The sequence below is a fragment of the Vicugna pacos genome, chromosome 16 (assembly GCF_048564905.1).
Source record: "Vicugna pacos chromosome 16, VicPac4, whole genome shotgun sequence".
NCBI lineage: Eukaryota > Metazoa > Chordata > Mammalia > Artiodactyla > Camelidae > Vicugna > Vicugna pacos.
In genome coordinates, this window is record NC_133002.1 from 7969449 (window position 1) to 7983743 (window position 14295).

At 51.4% G+C, this 14295-nt stretch overlaps 2 protein-coding genes and 1 long non-coding RNA gene across 8 annotated transcripts; 2 read left to right on the forward strand and 1 right to left on the reverse strand.

Annotated features, from left to right (window-relative positions):
- The first annotated feature begins 90 nt into the window (after positions 1-90).
- Positions 91-9683, forward strand: KCNAB3 (potassium voltage-gated channel subfamily A regulatory beta subunit 3). 5 transcript variants are annotated; one of them, XR_012060217.1, is made up of 16 exons: positions 91-1174; positions 2500-2543; positions 2633-2670; positions 2908-2987; positions 4233-4277; positions 4371-4415; positions 4626-4669; positions 4866-4952; positions 5224-5309; positions 5455-5575; positions 5660-5754; positions 5831-5951; positions 6124-6212; positions 6487-6675; positions 8225-8399; positions 9196-9683. XR_012060217.1 is itself a non-coding variant. In XM_072940390.1 (14 exons), the coding sequence occupies exons 1-14, from the start codon at positions 927-929 to the stop codon at positions 6562-6564; spliced, it is 1245 nt and encodes a 414-aa protein (XP_072796491.1). In that variant the 5' UTR covers positions 91-926; the 3' UTR covers positions 6565-7500. The 5 variants fall into 5 exon arrangements, 2 of the variants coding, with proteins under 2 accessions (XP_072796491.1, XP_006218832.1); XR_012060218.1 differs by having other exon boundaries at positions 8225-8376; XR_012060216.1 differs by lacking the exon at positions 9196-9683 and having other exon boundaries at positions 8225-8793.
- Positions 4634-7458, reverse strand: LOC140686417 (uncharacterized). 2 transcript variants are annotated; one of them, XR_012060225.1, is made up of 4 exons: positions 7387-7458; positions 5445-5520; positions 5109-5219; positions 4634-4943 (listed from the first exon to the last, which is right to left on the reverse strand). It is a non-coding gene; the product is annotated as an uncharacterized lncRNA (long non-coding RNA). The 2 variants fall into 2 exon arrangements; XR_012060224.1 differs by lacking the exon at positions 7387-7458 and having other exon boundaries at positions 5445-5541.
- Positions 9684-10632: 949 nt separating the features above from the next.
- RNF227 (ring finger protein 227) lies at positions 10633-13147 on the forward strand. The gene is made up of 2 exons (XM_072940391.1): positions 10633-11248; positions 11346-13147. The coding sequence occupies exons 1-2, from the start codon at positions 10732-10734 to the stop codon at positions 11399-11401; spliced, it is 573 nt and encodes a 190-aa protein (XP_072796492.1). The 5' UTR covers positions 10633-10731; the 3' UTR covers positions 11402-13147.
- The last annotated feature ends 1148 nt before the right edge of the window (positions 13148-14295 follow it).

Below are 14295 nucleotides of genomic sequence, written 5' to 3' on the forward strand. Positions count from 1 at the left end.
ATTAGGCCTGCCCCACTCATGAAGGTGTGAACCAGGGTGTCCACATCCCCTGAGCCAGCAAAGAGGCTTTGTCCATGGGTTTCTTAGTGGAGGCACTATTAACATTCGGGGCTGGGTAATATCTTGTGTGTATATGTAGGGGGCTGCCATATGCTTTGCCCTAGCTGCCACTCACTAGATGCTGGCGGCACATAACACACAGACACACACACACCCACCCTCTCCCCAAGGTTGTGATAGTCAGAAATGTCTCCAGACCTTGCCAAATATCCCCTAGGGGACAAAGTCACCCCCGTATTGAAAACTACTGGGCTGGAGTAAGGCCGACCTGCCTCGAGGTCCAGAGAAGTGGAGAACCACCGTCCTGGTTCTACTCTCTAGTTCCTCAGAGCCCACTGAACAATCAAGCTGCTGGGCTTCGGAAGGTGGAGCTTATGCAGATAAGCGGCAGGTTTTGGCAGGGAGGAGGCGGCCTTATGCAGATAAGGGGGCGGTGCCTGCATGTTGATTAGCTGGGCCCGCTGCCGACGCGACTGGGAGCCTAGCAGGTCCCGCTGCGGTTCGGGCTAAGGTGGCCTCTCTCTTCCTTGCTCACCCCCCCACCCGAGGTTCCTACCCACAGAGGATCGCCCTCGACCTTTACCCTCATCCGTTTCTCCCTCTGCTCCCCGCGGCAGTGCCCCCGTATCCTAATCGTTCCACTCGTGGCGCCCCCCCGCGTTTCTCCTCTCCCGCCGCAAACCCCGCGACCTCCAGCAGCCCGCCCCCGCGGGCCCGATCCTGCCTGGCGGCTCCCGCCGCAGCCTCCTCACCCTTCCCGCTCTCCCAGGGCTCGCACCACTACACCCGCGGGTGTCTCCCCTCGGGCTTCCCGGTTCTCTCCTTCCGCCCCCTCGGAGCCCCCTCCCCGGCCCTGGCCAGCCGGCATGCAGGTGTCTATCGCTTGTACCGAGCAGAACCTTCGCAGCCGAAGCAGTGAGGACCGTCTGTGTGGACCCCGGCCGGGCCCCGGGGGCGGTAATGGCGGGCCAGTCGGCGGGGGGCATGGGAACCCTCCGGGTGGAGGGGGAGGAGGGTCGGGCCCCAAGGCTCGGGCCGCAGTGGTCCCCCGACCCCCAGCACCCGCTGGGGCCCTCCGAGAGAGCACCGGCCGAGGCACTGGCATGAAATACAGGTATGGCGGTGGCCGGGCAGCCCGCCACATCTCCTGAGCCCTCCCCTTTCCTGACCCCTGAAGCTTCCTGGGATGCTGCCAGGACCCCCTCAGACTTCACTAAGAAGGTCCCGGCTCATTCTATCTCTTCTTGCCATCACTCCTTTCCGTGTTCCTTCTCTTGGTCTCCATCGATACCCCTGACTAGTAGAAAATCAAGTTTGCCAAGGTTGACCGGGTCCTGTCAGACCAGGCAATGCTCCCAAGCTTCCCTCCTTACCCCCAGGAAGGCCAGGGATGCATGGATCTCCAGGCTGCGCACCCCTCTGGAGCGTCCTTGGGTCTGTGTCCTGGGAAGAGAGGGGAAGGAAACAGCTTCTCACTCTGGCCTGCTCAGGGTGCCTGACCCAGATACTGACCCCAGCTGCCCCAAGGTCTCCTGCAACCTTTCTTAGTTGGGAGGGCAGTGGGGCCCTAAGAAGGATGGACCACATCTCTCAACCCCATGCTGAGGGACAGGGGCCAGGTGGGGAAGGTGGACTGAAATGTAACCGACTATCTCGGAGAACTGCAGGGCTCTCAGAACTAGCAGTAGGGGGCAGGGGAGGGACTCCTACTTGGGAGTGAGCAGAGGTCACTGATTTGACCTGGCTTTGTCACTTGAGGAATCTGATCCCCTTGGTGTGGTGGTCCTGATCCAGCAGCTGAGCCGACTACCTGGGTGTGGGTCTTGGGAAGAGGGGGCTTCTGGTTGGAAGACAGACTTCCCAAGCCAACAGGAGCAGAGGGATTGCAGAGGGGAACAGGGAGAACTTACCTTTCCTGCTAGGCCCCTCCCCAGGTGTCCTATTTGCCTTTGCTGGAGGCCCATCTGCCTAGCCTACCCAAAGACCCTTCCTGCCTGAGTGCCTGAACTTGACTTGGTTTACCCCTTCCACCCCAGGGTCTGCCCTTTAGCACAGCACTCTGAGGACCTGCTTTCACAAACATCACGATCATCCAGTTACATCCCTTCCAGCCACCCCCACCCCCCCATCTGGACTCCACACATCCCAGAGATGACTCAGACACAGACAAGACCCACCAGAAGAAACGCTAAGCAGGCAGCACATCTGCAATGTGATAGGAGGGAAAAGAGGCATTGGACAGTGGCTCCAGACGAACAGTCATTTGTTCACTTACACTACGGCCATAGCACTGCCCAACTCAGTGGGCCCACTGAGTCTAGTTTCTTTGGCCTGAGACATCCTGAGGGCATCTCAGTCTGGAAGGAGAGGAGCTGGAGGCTGATAATCTATGTCCCTAATGGAGTCTCCACCCCTTCCTGCTGCTTCTATATCCTGCAGGAACCTAGGAAAGTCTGGTCTTCGGGTATCCTGTCTTGGCCTAGGTGAGTCAGAAAGAGGAGGAATGAAAGGAAGGGGTGTTCTTTCATGGCTGGCCCCCACAGGTCTCACTTGCCTGGCTTCTCTCTTCCAGGTACCTGGGTCACATTTGGTTCTCAGATCTCAGATGAGGTATAAGTGATGGGGCCTAGACAGGGTGAGGGGGTGTGAGGGAACCAAAAAGGGGGGAAACGGACTTGGATAGGGGTTTGGACAACAAGCATGGAGAATGGTGGACCTGAGGGTGGAGGATGGGGAAAGGGGAGTGAACATGGAAACCAAGGTTGGCATGTGATGGGCTAGGGTGCAGTGAGGAAGGTAACTGAGAGGCCAGTGGTTGATCTTCAACTCTTTCTCTTACCATCCTAGACAGCAGAGGATGTGCTGACAGTAGCCTATGAGCATGGTGTAAACCTGTTTGACACCGCCGAAGTGTACGCAGCGGGAAAGTAAGGACCAGGGTCAAAGAGCTAAGTTACATTAGGAAGGCCGAGAGAACATCAGGGCTTCTTGGTTTTCCCCCTAAAGAACCCCAGGAACTCTGCCTCACTAAGTTCCAACTTTTCGGCCAGTGGGAGTTGTAGTCCCAACATCAGCCTCTCTCCATCTTTGAGAGCAATGGGGCATACTGTGTGGTCAAAATAAAATAAAACCAATAAATATTTCCTGGACATCAGTTATGTGCAACTATGTGAGGATGACAAACCTAAATGACAAACACACTGAACCACATCACACATGGTTTCACACTGGGAATAGCCAAAACCTAGGATAACCTACCCCTGCCTCCTCCCCTTCTGGCAAACTCTTCTGCTTCTCTTTAAGACTTGGCTCAGATGTCAGCTCTTCTGAGAAGTCTTTGCCCAACTCCCCACTGTTGGTCACCAACCCCCTCAGCTCCCAAAGCACTTTATATGCCCTCTGGCACATAGTTCATCAATTATTGGTTTACAAACCACATTCGCTGCTCAACTGGGAGGCTCCTCCTTCCACAGGCCTTGTCTTGCTCTTCCCCATGTCACCTAAGTACTTGCACAGAGCCTAGCACAGAACAGGCACTGATGGGATGCCATCAGTAAGCCCTTAAAAAGTTCACAGTCTAAGTGGTTAAACAAATCAAAAGACAAGGAGATATGAAAGATTAAATAACAATGAAACACTTCAGTAACAGCCCACCATGATTTAAGACTTGTCACAAATTAACTCATAATTAAGTGCCAAAGAATTGTGTAGCCAGTAAGACCTATGGAAGCTGACAAGGACTGAACATAGCTTATAGCAATCAGAGAACATTTTCCATAAAATTAGGCCTAGTCCAAGCTAAACTCTGGAGGATGGGTGGGATTTTGCAGAGGCTATAAGGGGGAGGGCAAAGCAGATGATTGGAACTGGATGAAGCAGTGTCCTCCCTGGCTCTGCCATAGCTGGTCCCTCTCTCCTCTCATCCTATCCAGTCCCTTCAGCACCCAGAACAGAGCTTGGAATACAGTTGATGCACAACTGATATTTGTTGAATGAATGAATGAAAACAATACGACTATATCCTAGTTCCAGGAACCCCTCTTACGGTCTAGGATGAGGATTTATGCTCCGTATTACAAGAGAGGAAGTTAGTTGAAAGGAAAGGTGGAAAGGAGGAGAAGAAACTGATCCACCTTGGAGGGGTCAATTCTTCTGCACTGTCTTCCTTCCAGGGCTGAAAGAACCCTAGGCAACATCCTCAAGAGCAAAGGTTGGAGGTAAGGCATGTTTGGGGGAGGCGGGGCTTGCTGGAGACATGATCATTCAAAAATCCTTTTCTTCTTGGTTCTCCCATTTCTGTTTTTTTCCAGGAGATCAAGCTATGTCATCACCACCAAGATTTTTTGGGGAGGACAGTAAGTGGCTGCCTCACTGTAATTGGGGAGATCTACAGAGACTGTGTGAAGGTGCAAGGGATGGGGGTGGGGACAGCAGTCCCTGTACCTGCTACCCCTGTCTGTATTTTGCCTGTGAGAACCCTTGCAGTCCCAGTTCCTCATGGTTCCAGGCCAGCCTCGGTCCCTTATCTTTGACACACCTCATCTTTGACTTACCTTTTCCTACAGGGCAGAAACTGAGCGAGGCTTGAGCCGCAAACACATCATCGAGGGTGAGAATTAGGGGCTGGGAACCTGAGGAGGCTGGGGATGGAAGCCAGAGGCATTGGGAACATTCTCTGAAGCTCTGAGTCTAAGACTTTGAATAGGAAAGCTTGGATTTAGGTGGCCATGGCAAAGAGGTAAGGTCTGAATCTTTAGAAAACTGAAGCGTTAGCACTTACCTTCCTCTCCCCATCCTTACCCCAGGCTTGCGAGGATCCTTGGAACGCCTCCAGTTGGGATATGTGGACATTGTTTTTGCCAATCGCTCAGACCCCAACAGTCCTATGGAGGGTAAAATCACCCCAACCCTGACAGCCCTTCAAAACTAAGCACTTCTCAAACCCTCAGCATGAAGCCAGCCTTTGCTCAGGAGGCCTCCCAAGCTCCACAGTGGAGGCTCAGACCCCAGGACTTGGACAGGGAGGGAAGTGAAAAGCAGATACCAACCTCTCCAACTCCACAGGGATGAGTGGGGTCTTGGTGGAGCAGGCAGAGGTCTGCAGATCTGGAACCCGGATGCCAGGGGTCTGACAGTGAGGCTTTTCCTCTCCTATGTGCCTAGAGATTGTGCGAGCCATGACCTACGTCATCAACCAGGGTCTGGCCCTATACTGGGGGACGTCTCGATGGGGGGCTGCAGAAATCATGGTGAGTGTTCCACCCACTTCCCCCTATCCCACAACCTCTTCCCACTTTTCACACAGCCACTCCAAACCCCACTCCACTGGAGGAGGGGGATGGGAGAAAATGGAAGGAGTGCTCTGACTCCCAACTCTTCCTTACCCCAACCTAGGAGGCCTACTCCATGGCCAGACAGTTCAATCTGATTCCTCCAGTGTGTGAACAAGCTGAGCACCATCTGTTTCAGAGAGAGAAAGTGGAGATGCAGCTGCCAGAGCTCTACCACAAGATTGGTTTGCAGTCCCCTCATCCCTACCTTTCCCTCGGCCTCACCATCACCTAGATCCCTTTCCCACATTCAGTCCTCTTCCTCTTAGGTGTTGGCTCAGTCACCTGGTCCCCTCTGGCCTGTGGCCTCATCACTAGCAAGTATGATGGGCGAGTCCCAGATACATGCAGGGTCACCATCAAGGTGAGATCTGGGGGTCAGGGTGGCAGGAGCGGACTATCTGAGGAGTGGTCTTTTGCTAATTCTTCTTGGCCTCCAGGGCTACCAGTGGCTCAAAGACAAAGTGCAGAGTGACGACGGCAAGAAGCAACAAGCCAAAGTCATGGACCTTCTCCCCATCGCTCACCAGCTGGGCTGCACTGTGGCGCAGCTTGCGATTGGTAAGACACTGCCAGCCCTGGACCCTGCAGGGGCCTTGTCATCTCTTGAGATGCTGCCAAACCACAGATGGGTTTGTCCTCAGGGAGGACCCTCTTCCTCAGAGACACTTTTGAAGTCTATGTGCTGTTTCCCATCAGTTCTCTCTCTCTCTCTTTTCCTCCTCTGTCTCAGCGTGGTGTCTCCGCAGTGAGGGTGTCAGCTCAGTCTTGCTGGGGGTGTCCAGTGCAGAGCAGCTGATAGAACACCTGGGCGCCCTACAGGTGAGTGGGGTCTCAGGCAGAGCCCATCTCTCTCCCCTTCCCCAGCGGTCAAGGCCTTGCTGTCCAACCCAGAACGGCCTGTGAGGGTCACCCACTACAAGGTCCTCGCTTTGCAGATAAGAAGTCCTAGGGCGAGAAGGCAAGGCAGGGGCACCGCTGCAACTTTTTCCCTGCCACTTGTCCTGGCTGTGCTGCTCCCAGAGTCCTCGAACCTCCTGCCCTTCTTCAGGGACCCTGCATGTCCTGCCCTCTCCACCACCCCATTCTCCTCCAGGTGCTGAGCCAGCTGACCCCGCAGACGGTGATGGAGATAGATGGGCTCTTGGGCAGCAAACCGCATCCCAAGAAATAGTTCGTCGGGAGCGCAGGAACCCAAAGCCAGAGCCGCTGCAAGTCTGTGAAACACTTCCCCGCCTCCGCCCCGAGACCCTCCCGCTCCGGATCCCTCCATTTAGCGGCTGAGGTGGGGCGTCCCCGCCCACTAACGAGTTCCGGCTTCGAGTAGCGATAGCATGAACAAAGCCATATCCTCCCGCAGTGGGGCTTGAGAAGGAAAGTAGTCCGCCGCCCACTGCTGCGTTCTCCGAGGTCTTCTTGCTAATCCTGGTTATGAGCTACTGGGCCGTGCCCTCTCTGCCACTTGGTCTTGCTCCCTTTCCTCTTCCCCTAATCGCCAAGGTCCAGGGGAAAAAAAGGCAGATACAAAAACACACGCAGAGTACCTCAGAAGTGGCCCTTGAAATGTCATCAAGGGGTAATAACAGCCTAATAAGAAATGAGCTGTGATGTCATCACGGCCAAAGGAAATGGGGCTCTTACATTATTCAGTACAAAGGAAGCCGGGCTGATCCTGCATGAAGTAAATGATAATCTTTGGGAAACCAGGAGCCTGCCTCTGCTTCAGGTGGACGAGGGCTGAAAACGAGAACCAGTGTTGGTACTTTGTTCTTGCTGAGAGGGGTAGGGTAGGGCATACAATGACATAGCACTGATGAGGGAGCTTTGATGGCCCATGTATAGCGTATCCTGGCAAAAGTGGCCCGGGTCGCCCTTGGAAAGCAGTTGGGCCACGCTTCACAGGAAACAGTGACAGCCTTTCGGTCACGACAGAGAAATGGGGTTGACATTAAAAGGCCTGGGGATAAACTTTTAAGCCTTGAGCAAGACTTCCTACCTGGCAGTGGAGGGCTGTAGTCTTCCTCTGACAATAATCTTAAAGCAATAATGATGGCCCCTCTTGTGTAAGACTTCCCAGGGAACTGTAAATAAAATCTCAGCTTGATCATCACTCATGGCATCTGAAATTGCTGGGAGTTGAGAGGCTAGGATCTCAGGATCACATATCTGCCCCCCTAACCCCCTGCCATTAGAAAGGCGAGCACTACCTTTCTCTCCACTGCTCGTTTACCTTAGTGACCCAGCCATTGGGCTCCTGGTCACTGCTTTCAGGAAGAACCCAGGCACCAGATACTTCAGGCCAGTTTTCTTCTGTCCTTCAGTTACCATGTGCCTTAGAACCCAGAGGCCTGGCTTCATAGCTTTGTTGCTCCTCCCTCTGACACTCTTATCCTTACTTTGTTTTGAAAGCTATAGTAGCCATGCTTGTTTTCCTCTTGCCTGATACCCACACATGTGCCAAGGAAAACTATCTGGGTGGTTTTCTTAGGGCTGAGTGGGAGGGGCTCTTCAGAGGTTGAAGCTTTGGGATTTGGTGAAGGAGTGGTAAAATGAAAACCAGTCTATGGTTGAAATGATACAGAGAGAGGGAAAGGAGTTATTATAAGTAAAAAAGAAAATAAGTGAGTGATCAGGTGTGAGGGTGGCAGAAAAGAAGAATCAAACGGAATTACCCTTCTTCTTCCCCCAAGAACTCTGATTTCCCTGGGACAGAAAGTGGGTGGGAAGTTACAACCTTTAAACATCACAAGGCAGGGGAGGATGAGCTCTGCTTTCCTTAAAATACAACCTCACCATCTCCCTTTCCCCTTCCTCACCCTTCCTTGATGCTGAAGCTGGGAGAGCAGAGTAAAACCAATTTCCAAAAGAGAGACGTCAGCATCCTGCCATTTACTGGATTAGCAACCAACCGGATCAACTAATGAATACTTACATCCACTCCTTCCATCTCCCACTCATTTTGGAAGACTGCAGAGGAAACAAAGAGGTGAAATGGATGACTAAACTATGGTTAGTTATTCTGTAACAAACATACACTTTTAAATTCGAAATAGTACTCTCCTTAAATAGTTACCTTGGAGGATGATGATCTTATTTTAATGATGCCTCCTCTATTGCTCAGAACATGCCAAAAAGTCCTCTTAGAATTACCTTCAGAGGCAGTTAGAAACCCCTTGTAAGAAACCTTCCGTTATTGTCACACCTCATTTACCATTTATCACTTACCTCGTTCATTAATTTAACAAGTATTTATTTATTGAGTCCTACTATAGTATAGGACAGGAACACAGTGGTGAACAAAACCAGGCTCAGAACAACCTTCGTGGAGTTTACAGATGAGAAAGGCAAACAAACAGCCCACCAAACACATACAAACTTCGGCTGTGGTTGTCCAAAGTCCAGAGGAAAGCACGTGATGTTACCAGAGTCTATAATGGGTATTTGACGTGGTGAGGCTGAGTTGAGAGCTGAAGGATGAGTGGGTATTGCTAAGGTAAAAGCAAGCGGGTTAGGGGAACAGCACACAAGAAAGCTTGGTGGCAGAAAGGAACACACAAGCCAAAGGTCTCCTAAGCCAGTGTCTAAGGAGGGGATGGAAGCGGAATGTGAGACAAGGGTGGCTTCAGAACATATTGGGCATTATAGGGCATTTTAGAATATTATCTTTATCCTCAGGACAGTAGGAAGCCCTCTCTAAATCAGTTATCTACTGATATACAACAGATTACCTCCAAAATTTAGTGGCTTGAAACAACTTTTTAAAACTATTTTTCTCCATGATTCTGTGGGTTGATGGCCCACGTAGGAAACACTGGAAAAGAAGCTGCTTTGGACAGCGAGATCATCAGTTTGTGTTCTTGATAAAGAAGAAAGGAAGTCAAGCAGGTGACTGGATATCCAGGGCTGGAGCTTAGAAGGACTTTGGCTGTCAAACACTTTGGGAGCATTTATATAATCAAATCTATCTGGCAAGATTAAGATTTAATTACCAAATGAAGATATGAAAGGATGTGAGATCTCTAAGCACCATTTCAAAGAGAAGTTCCAAAAAAGTTCTGAATTACGACAGCATCACTGGAATAAGCAGATAGCTTCCCCAATAAAGATGATACAACTCAGAAGTTCTAAAAAAGATGTAAAGTAATTTAAAATTATAATCTACCTCCTCACAAAACATTAACCTCAAAGGTTTTAACGGTTTAGTTGAAAAACAGAACCAGCTTTATGTTGCCTGTTACAGCCAGTAAATACATACCATGGGTGTGGAGAAGCCCATCTCGTATTGACCTGAAGAGATGGGTGTTGAAAACGTTGGGTACTGAGAAGATGCAGTGAACACAATACAGGCTGTGGGTTTACCATATGCCAGGCATCTTTCTGAGCACCTTACATGTATAAACTGATTCAATCCTATTATCATCCACATTTTATAGAAGAGGAAACCAAGGCCCCAGAGAAGTTGAGTAACTTGCTCAATGTCACAACTGGTAAGCTGGCTCTAGAGTCTGCGATGAACCTCCACAACACAACGTGGACGCCAAGTCCAGGAGAGGAGGGTGAGGAGGCAGCTGGGGGGTGGGTGTGACACCTCAAGGAAATGTGGGCTGTGAGTACTATGTCCTGTTTACCTGTGGGGGACGTCAGACCTCTGAGTCATAACTCAGGCTGGGCAGCTTTGCTGCAGCCACAATGGTGTGTGGGTGTCCAGGCCCGGCTACTCAGGATGGAAAGGATTCCCAGCATTCCTAACACCGTAGTCCTGGAATTCAGGTCCCTCCTTAAGCTGAGATATCAGCTGGGAATCAAGCAGTTTGAGAATGAAATTTGAGAAGCCAGTCTTACAAGAACACAGGGATGTCACATATAATAAAGAAAATTGAGAGCAGCATCTGCTCAGACACCCAGGAGCCCACTAAAGATTGGGCAGAATGGACTTAGGAAGTATGTCTGGGTGCGGTTATGAAAGAGTGAGAAACCCTATGCCAGTGGCTCGGGCTAGGGCTCAACTTTGCACACGGAGCTAAAGAGCGCTGGCTTTGCGTGGGGGGTGAAGGAAGACGTGGAGGGAGTCGGGGGTACTATGCCCCCCACCTTCCAGGTGCAGCATCGCCTGGGCCACCTCCCCCGCTTCGCCATCGTTGGCATTCGCAGCCTCGCACCTCCACCGCCCCCACGCGTGCCGCGGCGGGGAGCCGCCTGACCGCGGGGTGACGCCTCTGAGGGGCGGGGTCTCACTATTAAAAGGGGCGAGAGGCCGCGGCGCCGGCCCCAGGACCAACCCGCTCATTCTGTCCGCGGACCCAGCCGCTTTAGCGACGCCCACAAGTCCGCGGCGGACACGATGCAGCTCCTGTTGAGGGTGCCGTCTCTTCCAGAGCGGGGCGAGCTGGACTGCAATATCTGCTACCGGCCCTTCAACCTCGGGGTCCGCGCACCCCGCCGCCTGCCGGGGACGGCGCGCGCCCGCTGCGGCCACACGCTCTGCACCGACTGCCTGCGCGAGCTGGCGGCGCGCGGCGACGGCGGCGGGGCGGCCGCTCGCGTGGTGCGCCTGCGCCGGGTCGTCACGTGCCCCTTCTGCCGCGCGCTCACCCCGCTCCCGCGCGGCGGGGTCACGGAAGTCGCTGTCGACCCGGACTTGTGGGCGCGTTTGGAGGCAAAATCGCGGGCCGAGCGCAAACCTGATGAGACGGGTGGCCGGGTCCGGGAAAGCGGCGATGCGGACCGAGGAGTCGACGAGGGAGAGGAGAGCGAGAAGGGGACGGGGCCTAGGAGCGCGGGGTGGTGCGCGATCCGGCGGCTCTGGGCCCGGGTCCTGGCGCCCGCGCGCCGCTGGCGACGCCCGCTGCCTAGCAACGGTGAGGGGCAGCCCGGGGAGGCTGTGGTGGGACAGCGCCCCGGAAAGACGGGGTTCGGCCGCGTCTTGCCGCTGCTAATCCTCCTCCTTTCCCCCAGTGCTGTACTGTCCGGAGATCAAGGACTTGGCCCACATGACCCGCTGCACGCTGTAACTGAGGAACCCTGAAGCTGCGGCAGAAGGAAGGTGGGAGCTGCATCCACGGGGCGTGCTGTAGTACAGGGGGCTGGTGCCGAGACTACCCCCTCTCACATCCCGGATTGGCACTGATGGGGGAGATGAGCCAAGGGCAGGAGGGAACGCCCTGGGAGGTGTTGATACTGAGCTGGGGAGGCTCCTAGACGAATCGCCCCCATCTATTGACTGTGCCAGCATTGCATATTCAGGATGGAGTGGCCCAGGAATGATAGATACAAAGTCTACGATGTTCCCGTGGGAGGAGGACAGACTGTTTCCCTAGCTAGGTCTTTGGCTTTTGTCCAGGGCAGCTCTGGTGTGTGGGAGCAACAGGTCCCATTTTAGCAATTCTGTGTCAATGATTTCAAAGTTTAAAAAAGATGGAATAGGAGAGAAACAGCTGATTTTCATGTTAACATTAATCTCATTTCTCTAACACCTAAGAGAACTAGAAAAATAAACCATACTCCACCCCACCCCTTGCTGACATGCCTGACGTCTCCCCACTCTCAGTGCTGTATTCCTAAAATTATGGAGATACATTCCTACCTATGAGGTTAGGAGCCTTACTTCATTTCAGAATCTAGGGCAAATATGAGAAGGTCCAAAAGGTACTTATCTGAGTCACCTCACTAGAGCCTATCAAGGATAGGAGGGAGAGGCCATTTGGCAGAGGCATCAATTTGTAAACTTCTGACAGTATCTGTTATCTTTACAGTCATAAGAAAACACTGTTACTACTGCAGAAAGATGCACATCACAGTTTTAAACTTGTGTCCCCAAATGAACCTATCTACAAAACAGAAACAGACTCACAGACATAAAGAACAAACTTACCAGGGAGTAAAGGGGGGTGGGAAGGGTAAGTTAGGAATTCAAAAATTGCACCTCTTGGGGAGTGATGGAAATGCTAGCTATTTTGATTGTGGTAGTAGTTTCACTGGTGTATATACATCTACGAAAATTCATCAAATTGTGTATTTGCAATATGTGTAGTTTACTGTACAGGAACCATACCACAATAAAGGTATTAAAAAAAAAAGGTAAGATAAACTTGTGTACCATCACTTGTTTTAAGGCATGGGTTCTACTTAAAATCCTGTTAATATCTTACAACAGTATATAGTCAAGGACCAATAGCATCATCATCACTGGGAACTTGTTTGAAGTGCAAAATCTCAGGATTCCACTTCAGACTGACTGAATCAGACTCTGCATTTTAAGAAGAATCCCAGGTAATCTATTTAAATAAAAACTTAAGAAGCATTGGTCCAGGTCTGAGACTATGTAGGATGTCACTATCTGTGGGTGGAATACTTAAAAACACACTTGGTATAAAAGATATGATTTACTGAAGGTTCTAAAGTGACACTCCGTTACTGAAGAAATTTAAACTCTTTGTGTGGATAAGTTACTGTGTTGCATTTTCCTCTAAGTTAAAAATGTGAAATGAAGAATAAACCTCAATTTTTGTAACCATATACCCTCTTTGGGAGGCCTTTCTCAGCATTGAACCTGGTGTAGCCTCCTCCCTCACCTTCTGTAACATAATGCCTTGTTTTAACTTTTTCATTGATTTTGTGATAGTATGTGTTCTGTCAGTGTCCCCCAGTAGAATTTAAGCTCCATGAGAGCAATGATTCACTTGTGATTGTTGTATCCCCAAGGACAACAACAGCAAATGCTCAATAAATGCTTGTGGGAGTTGCCTTTTATTTTTTAATAGCCTCAAAAATTAAGTGTCCGGTCTCTAAACCTCTGAGAAGCTCTAGTAGTGAACAATACATGTCAAGGTGTAGTGTCTAGCAGTTCAAATCTTTGGCAAGCTATGCAAGCCTAACCCCCCAACTCCTTAAAAAACAAAACAAAACAAAAAACAGTGCTTCTGCAAACTTGGAACTGAACCTGTGAAGCTGTAGTGACCTCTACTGACTCTTGGGGGAACTAAGCAACTTGAAGGTGGATGGGGTGATCAAAAGGATGAATGCAAGGCAGTTCTGAACCTTGTCAGGCACCCCTCCCACTATACTTCTGTGCAGTAAGCCCTGCTCGCTCTCTGCCCTCCACCTGAGGCCTGTGTAGGTATCCTGCTGCTCATCCTCCATCTCTATGCTGAGCTCATCACACCGGGGTTAGGGTTGGAAAAAGAGCCTCAGAGTTTTAGTTGATGACCCAAAAAATAAAAACGAGAAAAAGGAAAAGTCACAAGATTTAAAACGAGAGCGAGAGAGAAATGGCTAATAGGAAATGGCAGGAAGCAACACCCTTCCTTCCCTTAGCCCTCCCCCTAACCAAAGAACTCCCCCACTCAAAAATAACAGAGCACACAGAAAGGAAAGTATAATTTATATGTACAACCAATAAACCTGATACAGAAGAGGGGACTGGGACAGACCCAGGAGTGGGTGTGAAGAGACGGGGAGAGGGGCAGCAAGAAAGTGAAGGGGAGCAAAGAGGAAGTGGGGGGTTCGCCATGCAAACTGCCACTCTCCCCAGCCCCTCCTGGGGAGGAGGATGTGCCTGTGTCTCCCCAGCCTGCCCTCCACTATTTTGCTCTGGTCCCAAAGGCAAGGTAGTCCCCTGACTAGGCCCCCCTGCCTGACCCACTCAAGTTTAGTCCATATCCAGGTCTTCAGGAGGGAGGGTACAAGTCCTCTGAGAACCTGAGCCCCAAAACTGGGGGATCCCCCAACGTCTGGCCCATTGTGTTCTTTGCCACCCTTTCTAGGTTACCTGAGTCCCTAGGACAGATTGGGGAGCTCCTCTTTGGCTTAAGGGAGTATCACCCAAATATTACTCTCTTGTAGGAGTGGTCCTTGGTCCCTAGGGAGGAGGGAAGATTCCCAACACAAGATGCCGGTACACAGGAGG